This window comes from Triticum urartu, chromosome 5A (assembly GCF_056163025.1).
Source record: "Triticum urartu cultivar PI428250 chromosome 5A, HENAU_Tu73, whole genome shotgun sequence".
NCBI lineage: Eukaryota > Viridiplantae > Streptophyta > Magnoliopsida > Poales > Poaceae > Triticum > Triticum urartu.
This window is the reverse complement of record NC_141877.1, coordinates 306,280,225-306,295,908: the sequence shown is the minus strand read 5'-3', so window position 1 is coordinate 306,295,908 and position 15,684 is coordinate 306,280,225. Positions and strand designations below refer to the sequence as shown.

General features: G+C 49.7%; 1 protein-coding gene across 1 annotated transcript; it reads right to left on the bottom strand.

Moving 5' to 3' along the window:
• Window positions 1-5,368: 5,368 nt before the first annotated feature.
• LOC125555896 (tryptamine hydroxycinnamoyltransferase 1-like) lies at window positions 5,369-6,745 on the bottom strand. The gene has a single exon (XM_048718703.2). The coding sequence runs from the start codon at window positions 6,743-6,745 to the stop codon at window positions 5,393-5,395; it is 1,353 nt and encodes a 450-aa protein (XP_048574660.2). The 3' UTR covers window positions 5,369-5,392.
• Between the last annotated feature and the right edge of the window lie 8,939 nt (window positions 6,746-15,684).

The window sequence follows — 15,684 nt, the reverse complement described above, 5'->3', positions numbered from 1 at the left end:
TCGGTGTAAAGCGCATGGAGAAACTCCATACTGATGGACTTTTGGAACCACTTGATTATGAATCACTTGGTACTTGTGAACCGTGCCTCATGGGTAAGATAACTAAAACGCCGTTCTCCGGTACTATGGAGAGAGCAACGGATTTGTTGGAAATCATACATACAGATGTATGTGGTCCAATGAATGTTGAGGCTCGTGGCGGATATCGTTATTTTCTCACCTTCACAGATGATTTAAGCAGATATGGGTATATCTACTTAATGAAACATAAGTCTGAAACATTTGAAAAGTTTAAAGAATTTCAGAGTGAAGTTGAAAATCATTGTAACAAGAAAATAAAGTTTCTACGATCTGATCGTGGAGGAGAATATTTGAGTTACGAGTTTGGTCTACATTTGAAACAATGCGGAATAGTTTCGCAACTCACGCCACCCGGAACACCACATCGTAATGGTGTGTCCGAACATCGTAATCGTACTTTATTAGATATGGTGCGATCTATGATGTCTCTTACTGATTTACCGTTATCGTTTTGGGGTTATGCTTTAGAGACGACTGCATTCACGTTAAATAGGACACCATCAAAATCCGTTGAGACGACGCCTTATGAACTGTGGTTTGGCAAGAAACCAAAGTTGTCGTTTCTGAAAGTTTGGGGCTGCGATGCTTATGTGAAAAAAGCTTCAACCTGATAAGCTCGAACCCAAATCGGAGAAATGTGTCTTCATAGGATACCCAAAGGAGACTGTTGGGTACACCTTCTATCACAGATCCGAAGGCAAGACTTTTATTGCTAAATTTGGAGTTTTTCTAGAGAAGGAGTTTCTCTCGAAAGAAGTGAGTGGGAGAAAAGTAAAACTTGATGAGGTAACTATACCTGCCCCCTTATTGGAAAGTAGTACATCACAGAAACCAGTTTCTGTGACACCTACACCAATTAGTGAGGAAGCTAATGATAATGATCATGAAACTTCAGATCAAGTTACTACCGAACCTCATAGATCAACCAGAGTAAGATCCGCACCAGAGTGGTACGGTAATCCTGTTCTGGAAGTCATGCTACTAGATCATGATGAACCTATGAACTATGAAGAAGCGATGGTGAGCCCAGATTCCGCAAAATGGCTAGAAGCCATGAAATCTGAGATGGGATCCATGTATGAGAACAAAGTGTGGACTTTGGTTGACTTGCCCGTTGATCGGCAAGCAATTGAGAATAAATGGATCTTCAAGAAGAAGACTGACGCTGACGGTAATGTTACTATCTATAAAGCTCGACTTGTTGCAAAAGGTTTTCGACAAGTTCAAGGGATTGACTACGATGGGACCTTCTCACTCGTAGCGATGCTTAAGTCTGTCCGAATCATGTTAGCAATTGCCGCATTTTATGATTATGAAATTTGGCAAATGGATGTCAAAATTGCATTCCTGAATGGATTTCTGGAAGAAGAGTTGTATATGATGCAACCAGAAGGTTTTGTCGATCCAGAGGGAGCTAACAAAGTGTGCAAGCTCCAGCGATCCATTTATGGACTGGTGCAAGCCTCTCGGAGTTGGAATAAACGCTTTAATAGTATGATCAAAGCATTTGGTTTTGTACAGACTTTTGGAGAAGCCTGTATTTACAAGAAAGTGAGTGGGAGCTCTGTAGCATTTCTGATATTATATGTGGATGACATATTATTGATCGGAAATAATATAGAATTTCTGGATAGCATAAAGGGATACTTGAATAAGAGTTTTCCAATGAAAGACCTCGGTGAAGCTGCTTACATATTGGGCATTAAGATCTATAGAGATAGATCAAGACGCTTAATTGGACTTTCACAAAGCACATACCTTGACAAGGTTTTGAAGAAGTTCAAAATGGATCAAGCAAAGAAAGGGTTCTTTCCTGTGTTACAAGGTGTGAAGTTGAGTAAGACTCAATGTCCAACCACCGCAGAAGATAGAGAGAAAATGAAAGATGTTCCCTATGCTTCAGCCATAGGCTCTATCATGTATGCAATGCTGTGTACCAGACCTGATGTGTGCCTTGCTATAAGTCTAGCAGGGAGGTACCAAAGTAATCCAGGAGTGGATCACTGGACAGCGGTCAAGAACATCCTGAAATACCTGAAAAGGACTAAGGATATGTTTCTCGTATATGGATGTGACAAAGAGCTCATCGTAAATGGTTACGTTGATGCAAGCTTTGACACTGATCCGGACGATTCTAAATCACAAAACGGATACGTATTTTTACTAAACGGAGGAGCTGTCAGTTGGTGCAGTTCAAAACAAAGCGTCGTGGCGGGATCTACATGTGAAGCAGAGTACATAGCTGCTTCGGAAGCAGCAAATGAAGGAGTCTGGATGAAGGAGTTCATATCCGATCTAGGTGTCATACCTAGTGCATCGGGTCCAATGAAAATCTTTTGTGACAATACTGGTGCAATTGCCTTGGCAAAGGAATCCAGATTTCACAAGAGAACCAAGCACATCAAGAGATGCTTCAATTCCATTCGGGATTTAGTCCAAGTGGGAGACATAGAAATTTGCAAGATACATACGGATCTGAATGTTGCAGACCCGCTGACTAAGCCTCTTCCACGAGCAAAACATGATCAGCACCAAGGCTCCATGGGTGTTAGAATCATTACTGTGTAATCTAGATTATTGACTATAGTGCAAGTGGGAGACTGAAGGAAATATGCCCTAGAGGCAATAATAAAGTTATTATTTATTTCCTTATATCATGATAAATGTTTATTATTCATGCTAGAATTGTATTAACCGGAAACATAATACATGTGTGAATACATAGACAAACATAGTGTCACTAGTATGCCTCTACTTGACTAGCTCGTTGATCGAAGATGGTTAAGTTTCCTAACCATAGACATGAGTTGCCATTTGATTAACGGGATCACATCATTAGGAGAATGATGTGATTGACTTGACCCATTTCGTTAGCTTAGCACTTGATCGTTTAGTTTGTTGCTATTGCTTTCTTCATGACTTATACATGTTCCTATGACTATGAGATTATGCAACTCCCGTTTACCGGAGGAACACTTTGTGTGCTACCAAACGTCACAACGTAACTGGGTGATTATAAAGGTGCTCTACAGGTGTCTCCGAAGGTACTTGTTGGGTTGGCGTATTTCGAGATTAGGATTTGTTACTCCGATTGTCGGAGAGGTATCTCTGGGTCCTCTCGGTAATGCACATCACATAAGCCTTGCAAGCATTGCAACTAATAAGTTAGCTGCGGGATGATGTATTACAGAACGAGTAAAGAGACTTGCCGGTAACGAGATTGAACTAGGTATTGAGATACCGACGATCAAATCTCGGGCAAGTAACATACGATGACAAAGGGAACAACGTATGTTGTTATGCGGTCTGACCAATAAAAGATCTTCGTAGAATATGTAGGAGCTAATATGAGCATTCAGGTTCCGCTATTGGTTATTGACCGGAGACGTGTCTCGGTCATGTCTACATTGTTCTCGAACCCGTAGGGTCCGCACGCTTAACGTTACGATGACAGCTTCATTATGAGTTTATATATTTTGATATACCGAAGGTTGTTCGGAGTCCCAGATATGATCACGGACATGACGAGGAGTCTCGAAATGGTCGAGACATAAAGATCAATATATTGGACGGCTATATTCGGACACCGGAAGTGTTTCGGATGATTTCGGAGAAAACCGGAGTGCCGGAAGGGTTGCCGGACCCCCCGGGGAAGTATTGGGCCTTAGTGGGCCTGAGGGGAGAGAGAGGGCAGCAGCCCAGGAGGTGGCGCGCCCCCTCCCATGGGGAGTCCGAATTGGACTAGGGGAGGGGGGCGCGGCCCCTCTTTCCCTCTCCCTCTCCCTCTCTTTCCTTCCCCTTCTCTCTTCCTAGTTGGACTAGGAAAGGGGAGTCCTACTCCTACTAGGAGGAGGACTCCCCCCTCCTTGGCGCGCCCCAAGGGCCGGCCGGCCTCTCCCCCTTCCTCCTTTATATACAGGGGCAGGGGGGCACCTCTAGACACACAAGTTGATCTTCGTGATCGTTCTCTTAGCCGTCTACGGTGCCCCCCTCCACCATAATCCTCGATAATATTGTAGCGGTGCTTAGGCGAAGCCCTGCGACGGTAGAACATCAAGATCGTCACCACGCCGTCGTGCTGACGGAACTCTTCCCCGACACTTTGCTGGATCAGAGTCTGGGGATCGTCATCGAGCTGAACGTGTGCTAGAACTCGGAGGTGCCATAGTTTCGGTGCTTGATTGGTCGGGCCGTGAAGACGTATGACTACATCAACCGTGTTGTGCTAACGCTTCCACTTCCCGCCTACGAGGGTACGTAGACAACACTCTCCCCTCTCGTTGCTATGCATCACCATGATCTTGCGTGTGCGTAGGAATTTTTTTGAAATTACTACGTTCCCCAACAAAACTTCCTCTGGTCCTGATGTCAGACCAGGCTCAAGAAAAGCGTGAAAAGTCTATTGAACGGGATGTTGAGAATGCAAATGTATTACCATTGTTGATTTTTCTACAGTATGTGAACATTTTGTTATATGATATTCACATTGGAAAAATCTGTTATATGTGATGTTATATACAAGTGGTGTATATTTGTTAAGTGCTTCTTGTTGAAAATAAAAAGGAAATCCTGCCGAAAATTTGAATTATATGTTATTTGAATGCAAAGAGCTATATTTGTTCACCATTCACATGGAAGGAACTATATTTGTTCACCAATCATACGGAAAGAGGTGAGTAAAATCATATTCTTCACATTCCATGTCTTCAACCAAACACACGAACATAATCAATCCATGTATTTTTTACAAAAAGACATGAAGCTCGAACATCAAAGATGATCAAACGTTTGAGGTTCTTGCAAATTTTCATAACAAAATATCAAGTAGAGAAAGGTGTACCCATGAGTTTCTGATTTCACTGCTAAAAGTGCTCACAATTTTGAGCCCTGGAATTTTTTTCTTATTTAGAGCTCCTCGAATATTTTTTCTACATGAAAACTTGTAAGCACCTATAAAGTTTAAGCATATTTGATGTCGCAAAGTTTCAGTATTTTGCGATTTTGTTTTCTATCCTTTTTTAGGCCACGTTCGGCAGTCCTCGCGGAGCGGAGCGTCCGGAGCGGGGTTTAACCAACTCCGCAAATCATGGCGTTAATTAACTGGATTGCCGCTCCGCTCCGGCGTGGAGTGGAGGGAATCCGAACACGGCCTTAATGTACTGTTCATAGAGGGTGCCCCTACAGCCTGGAGTTGAAAAACTAGTCCCCATTTTTTATCTCTTATTATCGAACGCAAGGAGGAAACCAAGCCATTCCTCTCATATATGGAACCATGACATTGCATGACTTTTGATCCTCAAACCAAACACGCCTAAGTGTAAGCAATGGCGCTGAGCTCCCTGGCGTGCTTCTCCCACAACGCAACGAACACGTCGATGCCTCCCCCTTTCCGCAGGCTGGGCATCAGCACCACCACCCCGTCCTGCGGGACCTTCCCCGGCAGGATTCCGACGAGCCGCCCGCCGCACCCAAAGTCCAACCGGTGCAGGTCCAGGTGGAGCCAGCTGTCGGCCTCCACGTCCAGCGACAGCACGCCGGCCTCGTCCGCACACGCCGGCTCCAGATCCTCGTCACCGTGCAGCGCCCCGAAGTCGACGAACGACTGGAAGTACCCACCGTCGACGGCGCGGATCCCTGCGCGGACCAGCGCCGCGGCATCGGCGAGGGTGCCGGTGGCCAGGGCCGCCGCGCGGGTCCCGGAAATCGCCGTGAGCACGACGTTTCCGAAGAACCCCGCGGCCGGTAGGGCGCCCGTTCCAGCCAGCCGGCCACGTCCGTTCACCGCGATGCGTATCGACGTGTGCGCGTCGCCCCCGTCGGCGAGCCCGCGCGCGGCGGTGATCTTCCGCCAGACGTGCGCCGACACGGTCTCGAAGGTCGTGTACCTGTTGTGCGCGGCGCACTTGAGCTCGGCCACGAACTCGCTCGTATAGTGAAGGAGCATGTTGGTGATCTCGGAAGTGTCGACGTGATGATCAACCTCGGCCGGCGGCTTGCTCGCGCGTCCGTCGTCGTGCGTAGGCGCCGGCGACAGCGGCAGGAACTCGGCACCACGGTGCTCGAAGTCGCAGCGGGGCGGGCGGCGCGGCACGAGGGCCGCGGGGCCGTACGGCACGGGGGCGCAGTCAGCGACGAGGCCGTCGCCGCGTACGGCGTCGGCCCAAGCGTGGAAGAACATGGTCATGGAGTGGCCGTCGGCGACCTGGTGGTGGGACAACGAGGCGATGACGACCCCGCCGCACGCGAAGCGGTTGATCTGGAGCATGAGCACGTGTGGCGTGGCGCCTCTACGGACCGTGGGGTGGAGCAGCGCGAGCCCCGGCGAGGGCGCGAGCGGGAGGTGGTCGGAGAGCGCCGAGGACGGCACCTCGGCCTCCACGACGAGGGCGCCCGCGTCGCCCTTCCCCGTGACGAAGCACGGGCGCGCGCCGTCCCGGCGGTCGAGGCGCATGGCGGCGGTGAGGAGCGGGAAGCGCGGGAGCGTGGCGGAGAGGGCGTCGAGGAGGGCCTGGTTGGTCGGGTTGGGCGGCGAGAAGGCGAAGAGCACCGTGACGTGGTAGGTCGGCGCGGCGAGGTCGAAGACGGTGAGCGGCACCTCCTCGGAGGGCGCGGCCGCCGGGGGCACGACGAACGTCCTCTGCACCTGCACGCCCATGATCTCCATACGCTGTACGTGCACCAATAGCACTCGCGGTAGAACGATCGCTGGTGCGTACGCACACCAGTGCTGCAGTTGTACGAGGATCGAATGTGTGTGTGCATGTAGGGCGGCACGTACATGAATATATAGCATTGCTCGTTCGTAATTAGCTGCACGTGTTGATTGGCACGTGCCGATCGCTGCGCGCGTACATGCAAGCATGCATCCGCGGACGTCGTACGAAGGGTGTCACCTGAGGACTCGAGTGCTCGATCGAGGTCGAAGAGTCGCGGCTGCACGGGGGGACAAAAATATCGAGTTATGCCTGCAAGATCAAAGCAGCGGTCAAGGTTGCGGTGGCGCGCGGAGGGAGAGATCGCCTGGGACTTCTGGGTGCGTGATATGCCGACGAGTCGACGACGACGGCTGCATGACTGGCGCTGGTCAAGTCTGGGGAGCGGAGGCCAACTGGACCGACAATGGCGCTGGTCTTGTTGTTCGAGGAATCGGCCCGGGCTTCTCCACTTCTGTGGGCCTCCGGCAAAAATCACCTTCTCGCGCTTCGCCTGACCGGTACGGTGTCGGGCTGCCCAATACTGCGCTAGGCACTGTTGCGACTCCAAACGATTTTCTTGCCTGGTTCGTTTCTTCTAGCCGGTTTTCTCAAAAACAAAAAATCAGCTGTAGTGGAGAAGGTTTCAAAATATTAAACTAAAACACGTGATTTTCTAAAAACTTTTTATAATTTTTTTAAACAGTTCAACATTTTTCAAATTATGATTTTTTTCATAAAATTTGGTGAACATTTTCTAAAAAATATTCCGAAAAGGAGAGAAATAAACAAGAAAGAAAAAAAGAAATCAGTAAAGAAAACAACACGAAAATTCAGGGAAAAAAAGAAACAACAAACAATCTAGAGCTTTCATAAAACTGAGAAAAACACTTGTGGTAGTTGGGCTGGCCCAACGGCCACGTGTGCAATTGTGCGACGTTTACTTGCAAGGAGAGGAGGTTCTAATTGCAGGCGAGGGGGGCTTTTGTTGCGGAGGTTGGTGGACTATTGTGGCATGTGCGTCGAGGATGCGTGGTCATGTTCTGGCGTCTTCAGCTGGTGGTACTCGCCGACGACGTTGGGCATGTCTGTGGCACCCAAAGGGCCCTAGATCTAGCCCAATGGCGATCCGCCCTGGATACCGGAGAAGAGGGGCGTCGGAGCGTGGACCTGGACGACATCATGCTCGACCTCGGGCCCGGATCTGGCGTGCATGAGCAACTTGGTTTAGGTTTGCTCTAGGTAGTCTATGTGTCTGGTTTGGGGTGGCAAGGCAACGACGTTGTGCTAGTGCGGGAACAATGCCCTCCCTGCCCTATCCTTGTTTTGTTGGTGTGCTTGTCACTGGCTGATGGTGTGTGGGGTGTGTCTTCGGTGGGTCTTCCGGGTTCCGTCAGTTTAATTCTCTAGTGGATCCCTTAGGGTTCAACTAGCACTCATGGTCTTCAAGCTCCTTGGTTTATACAATTTGCTCCATCAAGACGAAGGCCCAGACACAACAACGATCTTTTCTCACATAGTGTAGTCGATGCATGCAGAAGGAATGGGCCAATTGATCTTGCTTGAGATCCCCCTCTCTCACGCGTGTACGCGTTCGTCCCATGGTCCCTGCTACCGCCTCCTCATCTCATTATCCCTATTTTCTTCCTTGATGAGATCAATCCCACACACAATGGCTAAATTCTCCACCATTGAATTCACGCAGCTCGCGCACCACCACCGACGGCACCTCCTTGATCTAGTTGCGCGCAGCCAATGGTCACTCTCTCTCTCTCTCTCTCTCTCCCTCCCTCCCCATCCTTCCCTCTCTCTCTCACTCACTCATGCCCCCCTTCAGAATTCCGTCCCTCCATGATAGAGCGACCTAAGTGAGCCAACATCTGCATGCACGGGAACGGGCGCTAGTGTCACAACCACGAGGGGTGATGTGCGGGTGCGGTCGTCGGCGACGCTGCAAAGAGGGTTGTCGTCGCTGCGAGGGAGGGCGGCCACCCTGCTGCAAGCCAAACTGACTTAAGCCAGATCAACGACATTGCGAGGGAGGGCAACTGTTGTGCTGCAAGCCAAACCGACTTAAGCCAGATTGACGATGTTGCCAGGGAGGGCGGCCGTGCTGCTGCGAGCTGAAACGATGTGAGCCAGATTGACGACACTGCTACAAGGACCATCCTCGCGTTGGAGACGATGACACGATGTTGCGACAGACTGGCATTTTGCTCGGACCGACGAGGCGTTCTACTTCGACTGGCTGGGGCGATTTGTTGGGACGATGCACCGCGATGGCGAGTTCAGTGTTGTGGGGTGGTGCAACTGCCCGCACTAGAGCTGGGACATGTGAGGTGTTTTGTCGCAGTTTAGTGGGGCAATTTGTTGGGACCGATGAGGCGTTTTGTGGCAATCGGTGGGGTGATTTGTTGGGACAACGCGTGGCGATGCTGGGATTGGTGATGTTGAAGGGAAATATGCCCTAGAGGCAACAATAAAGTTGTTATTTATATTTCCTTATATCATGATAAATGTTTATTATTCATGCTAGAATTGTATTAACCGGAAACTTGATACATGTGTGGATACATAGACAAAACACAGTGTCCCTATTAAGCCTCTACTAAACTAGCTCATTGATCAAAGATGGTTAAGTTTCCTAACCATAGACATGTGTTGTCATTTGATGAACGGGATCACATCATTAGGAGAATGATGTGATGGACAAGACCCATCCGTTAGCTTAGCTTAATGATCGTTAAGTTTTATTGCTATTGCTTTCTTCATGTCAAATACATATTCCTTCGACTATGAGATTATGCAACTCCCGAATACCGGAGGAATACCTTGTGTGCTATCAAATGTCACAACATAACTGGGTGATTATAAAGATGCTCTACAGGTATCTCTGAAGGTGTTTGTTGGGTTGGCATAGATCGAGATTAGGATTTGTCACTCCGAGTATTGGAGAGGTATCTCCGGGCCCTCTCGGTAATGCACATCATGATAAACCTTGCTAGCAATGTGACTAATGAGTTAGTTGCGGGATGATGCATTACGGAACGAGTAAAGAGACTTGCCAGTAACGAGATTGAACTAGGTATGAAGATACCGACGGTCGAATCTTGGGCAAGTAACATACCGACGACAAAGGGAATAACGTATGTTGTCATTACGGTACGACCATTAAAGATCTTCGTAGAATATGTGGGAACCAATATGAGCATCTAGGTTCCGCTGTTGGTTATTGGCCGGAGAGGTGTGTCGATCATGTCTACATAGTTCTCGAACCCGTACGGTCTGCACGCTTAACGTTCGATGACGATTTTGTTTTATATGAGTTATGTGATTTGGTGACTGAATGTTGTTCGGAGTCCCGGATGAGATCAGTGACATGACGAGGAGTCTCAAAATGGTTGAGAGGTAAAGATTCATATATAGGATGACGATATTCGGACACCGGAAGTGTTTTGGGGGTACTAGGTGCATATCGGGTCACCGGAAGGGGTTTCGGGCACCCCCCGTCGAAGATTTGGGCCTACTGGGCCAAGAGGGGAAACACAACAGCCAGCATGGGCTACTGCACCCCCCATGTAGGCTGAATAGGAAGAGGAAGGAAAAGGGGGAAGAGAGAAAGGAAGGGAAGGGATTCGGCCTCCCCCTTCCTTCTCTCCCCCTCCTCTTTCCTTCTCCCTCCGGAAAACAAGGAAAGGGGGGTGAATTGGGATGGGAGCCCAAGTAGGATTCGACCTACTTGGGCCCCCTCGACTACCTCTTCCCCCTCCAACCTATATATATGTGGGGAAGAGGCGCCTAGAACACAAAGAAACGACTGTTAGCCGTGTGCGGCGCCCCCCTCCACAGTTTACTCCTCCGGTCATATTGTCGTAGTGCTTAGGCGAAGCCCTGCGCAGATCACTTCACCATCACCGTCACCACGCCATCGTGCTGACAAAACTCTCCCTTGATACTTTGCTGGATCAAGAGTTCGAGGGACGTCATCGAGCTGAACGTGTGTAGAACTCGAAGGTGTCGTATGTTCGGTGCTTGTGAGGGAGTCCTAGACTAGGGGGTCCTCGGGGGTCCGGCCTGTTGGACATGGGCCGGACTGATGGGCTACGAAGATACAAGACCAAAGACTCTCACCCGTGTCCGGATGGGACTCTCCTTGGCATGGATGGCAAGCTTGGCCTTCGGATATGAAGATTCCTTTCTCCGTAACCGACTTTGTATAACCCTAGTCCCCTCCAGTGTCTATATGAACTAGAGGGCTTAGTCTGTAGGGACAATCATAATCAAATAGGCTAGACTTCTAGGGTTTTAGCCATTACGATCTCGTGGTAGATCCACTCTTGTAACCCCAATATTCATCAATATTAATCTAGTAGGACGTAGGGTTTTACCTCTATCAAAAGGGCCCAAACCTGGGTAAACATTGTGTTCCCTGTCTCCTATTACCATCAACCTTAGACGCACAGTTCGGGACCCCCTACCCGAGATCTGCCGGTTTTGACACTGACTTTGGTGCTTTAATTGAGAGTTCTGTTGTGTCATCGTCAGGAGGTTCGATGGCCCCGTCAATCATGTACAACAATGTTGTCCAGGGAGAAACCTTCCTCCCCGGATAGATCTTCATATTCGGCAGCTTCGCATTGTGGTCCAACTCGCGTGGCCATCTAGAGCAGATCGATAGCTACGCCCCTGGTCGTCAGGTTAGATTTGGAAGCTTGAACTACGCCGTGGATATCCGCGGAGACTTGATCTTCAACGGATTCGAGACCATGGCAGCTGCTCCCTGCCGCCACGATGAACATGACTTAAATCTGTCATCGGACCATGCCCAAGGGATAGCGCTTGTAACCGCTCCGGCCCTGGATCCGGAGGAGATTGCGCCATCCGAGGACGGGAGGCTCAACCCCGCCACGGAAATCACAGACTCAGCGGCGTCGGAGCCGCACACCGACCCAACCTCGAGTAGCATCCGTGTCACCGGAACCCCGGACCCGTTTTCGGCTACAAGTTCTGAACCGTGTGCGTCCGCGCACGACGAGGTTGATCAGGCATCGATCGTCGAAGTCAGCTCTGTGGACATCTTTCGACACTCGCCTTTGGGCGATGTGCTAAACTCATTAAAAACACTCTCCTTAGTGGGGGACTCTCAGCCGAGTTATATCCGGCTTGAACTGGAGGCTGACGACGGAGAATTCCGCTTCCCACCCCCACCCACTTAATAGCCACTATCGAAGACTTAACCGACATGCCCGATTATGGCTCTGAAGACATCGACGGTATGGACGACGATGCTGGAGAGGAGCAGGCCGAAAATCCACTGTTCACCGGACGATGGACGACGACCTCCTCATACGATGTATACATGGTAGATGCATCAAAAGAGAATAGTGGCGATGACAAGGAAGATCCGGTTGAGGATAAACCTCCTGAGATACAACCAAAACGCCAGCGTCAGCGGCGCCGCTCTAAATCACGCCGCAGCAAAGACAACAACACCGGCACAGGAGAAGATAACACTCTGGACGGTGCCAAAGACAATGAAGACCCCGTTGAGGCAACTTCCGAACAGGACCAACGGGAAGATGGGCGCGTCAGCCCTGATGAACATGCCATGCACGAAGACTCGGAGGACAGTAATTATCTTCCACTCTCCGAGGATGAGGTGAGCCTCGGCGACGAGGATTTTATCGTGCCTGAGGAACCTCTCAAGCAGGAGCGCTTTAAGCACCGGCTAATAGCCACCGCAAGGAGCCTGAAAAACAAGCAGCAACAGCTTCAAGCTGATTAGGATTTGCTCAATGATAAAATGGACTAGCGTCCTAGTAGCCGAGGAATACGGCCGCAAGCGACCACCCAGAAGTTACCCGAAGTGCAAATTACTACCTCAATTCGACGATGAGGCGTTGGAGCCCATGCCATCAGCAAACAATGCGGCTGACCGACCACTATGTGGTCGGGAAAAAGCGGCAACCCAAGCCGAACACCAGCCCGTACTACCCCACTATAAAAGCAGTGATAAAAACAGTTCGGGCATATACATATGACCTTCGGCAGAACCTGGACAGTAGAGCAGGACATACCAGATCGATCTATGGATCACGGGGGTGTGCCCCGACAAGCGACGACGGCTATCTATTCGGACATGACAAGCTTAATCACGTGCGGGCCGAATGCCGCAGATGAACTCCATCTAAGCTACGTCGTGATGTGGCCCGATATAGAGGCGCCGCACACCCTCTTTGCTTCACTGATGAAGTAATGGCGCATGAACCCCCAGAGGGGTTTAAACCCATGAATATCGAATCATATCGAATCATACGATGGAACAACAGATCCCGCAGTATGGATTGAAGATTTTCTTCTCCATATCCACATGGCCCGCGGTGATGTTCTCCACGCCATCAAATACCTCCTGTTAAAACTAAAGGGACTAGCGCGGCACTGGCTCAACAACCTTCCAGAGAACTCCGTTGGCAACTGGGAAGACCTGGAAGACGCCTTTCATGATAACTTCCAAGGTACATATGTCCGACCACCAGATGCCGATGACTTAAGTCACATCATCCAGCAGCCCGGAGAGCCAATCAGGAAGATCTGGACTAGATTTCTAATTAAAAAGAACCAAATTGTCGATTGTCCGGACGCCGAAGCCCTCGCGGCCTTCAAACACAGCGTCCGGGATGAGTGGCTCGCCTGCCACCTCAGTCAAGAAAACCAAAGTCCATGACAGCCCTTAACGCTCTAATGACCCGCTTTTGCATGGGAGAAGACAGCCGACTCGCTCGTAGAAGCATTGGCACCAGCGATCCAGGTACTTCCGAAGTCCGAGACGGCAACGGCAAGCCACGACACAATAAACACAAACGTCGCAATCATAGCGAAAGAACGCAAGACACGGCGGTCAACGCCGGATTCAGCGGCTCCAAACCCGGTAAAGGGAAAAGGCCATTCAAGGCACATAGAGACGGATCATCCAATCTAGAGAAAATACTGGATCGGCCCTGCCATATTCATGGCACCCCTGATAAACCATCTACTCACACCAACAGAAGCTGTTGGGTCTTCAAACAAGCCGACAAGCTTAATGCTGAACACAAGGGGAAGGAGCTGCCCAGTGACTGCGATGACGAAGAGACTCGGTAGCCGAATACCGGGGGTCAGAAACATTTCCCCCCGAAGTAAAAACCGTAAATATGGTATACACGACGCACACCCCTACAGGGGAGCACAGGCACGCACTACGGGATGCATACGCCATAGAGCCGTTTCCCCCAAAATTTTGCCATATCTGTCCCGAAGGTTCGGCGGCTCTGATCATCGATCCAATTATCAATGGGTTCCATCTCAGGAAAGTCCTTATGGATGGCGACAGTAGCCTTAATCTACTCTACTAAGACACTGTCCGCAAAATGGGCATTGATCCTTCAAGAATCAAGCCCACCACAGCTACCCTCAAGGGAGCAGTGTTCGGCGTAGAAGCTCACTCTAGGGGCTCCATCACACTGGAAGTCATTTTCGGTTCGTCGAACAACTTCCGAAGTGAAGGCTTGACCTTTGATATTGTCCCGTTCCGTAGTAGCTACCATGCACTTTGGGGGCGTACCGCTTTTGCTTGTTTTAATGCGGTCCCGCTCTACGCCCCCACAAAACTTAAGATGCCCAGTCCATGCGGTGTCATAACAGTAAATGGAAATACAGAACACTCCCTCCGTACGGAGAGTCATACTATGGCCACCACAGTCGATGTACCAAGCGGCCTCATCAAGCCGCATATTTCAATGGCCATTAAGCCACCGGCCTCTATTAAATGGGGCCGATCAATCTCAGAGCTGGATTAGCAGTTCGGCCTCCGTCGTTTGCCTCGTATACCCGCGAAGTTCGTACCGTGCGTACACAATGATGTACTTAAAATACCCTGGTCATTGGCAAAGGCACAACATGGACAGGCCTACAAGCACTCCCATAGTCTCTTTTCCTTTTTCTTTTCTTTTCTTTTCTAACTACTTTCTTTATCTTTTACCATAGGTGGTTATCTCCGGACTCTTTCGGAGTTCGGCTTCGTTCACCTACCCAATGGCTACTCCGGTTAAGGAGTCCTTTCACCGAGGCAAGGCGGCGCAGACGTGCGACAGGAGGTCCAAGTAATTCTTTGTAGACCGCACTCTCTATTTAGAGCCTGTAAAGTGCCTTCTCCCTCAGCCTTCGACCACCGACATGTCAAGTAGCCTGGGGCATGGCGTTATTCCCTGTAAAATGGCAATTGGCATATCAATCAGGTCCCAATGAACATAATCCGTATTCAGTATTCACCCTTTTTTTTAAAAAAGAGCTGAATTGTTCCGGTTGTTTCACACATGCACCTCGGTACAAATTGCCAGGGGCTCAATACGGGAACAAATAAATTGCCGACAAGTCCGAACAGCTTTATAGCACTTCGACGTCACGAGTTCGGCCTTATATGCATCAGCTCCGACTCATGTCTTTGGTCAATAGTTGGGTTGCCCGGCTCCTGTGCTTACTACCTTACGTTCCGCTCTATCGGCTAGGGTAGTAAAGGGAGAACTACTGTGATTGTGTCCTGGTTCATCCGGATGAGCACCTCAGTAGAGAAAGCCGAAAACTGACTGTCATGATGCGGCGAGAGCTGGTCAACCACTCGATGACTTATCAGAATCTTTCGCGATTCCTTCCGTATCACACAAAGGACCGTTCTTTCGGTCACCTATGTAATGCACCGTATTCGGATAGCCGCATACATACCGGGGGCTATATCATAGACCCATCGTCAAACTCCTATGGCTAAGTGAAAGTGTTAACGCCCTATAGTCTGATTGCCTAGTTCGATGCATTGACACCTCCTTCACGGACCAAGACGTTGGGTCAAGACTGATCAAGTGCTTTTCCAAACACCCTC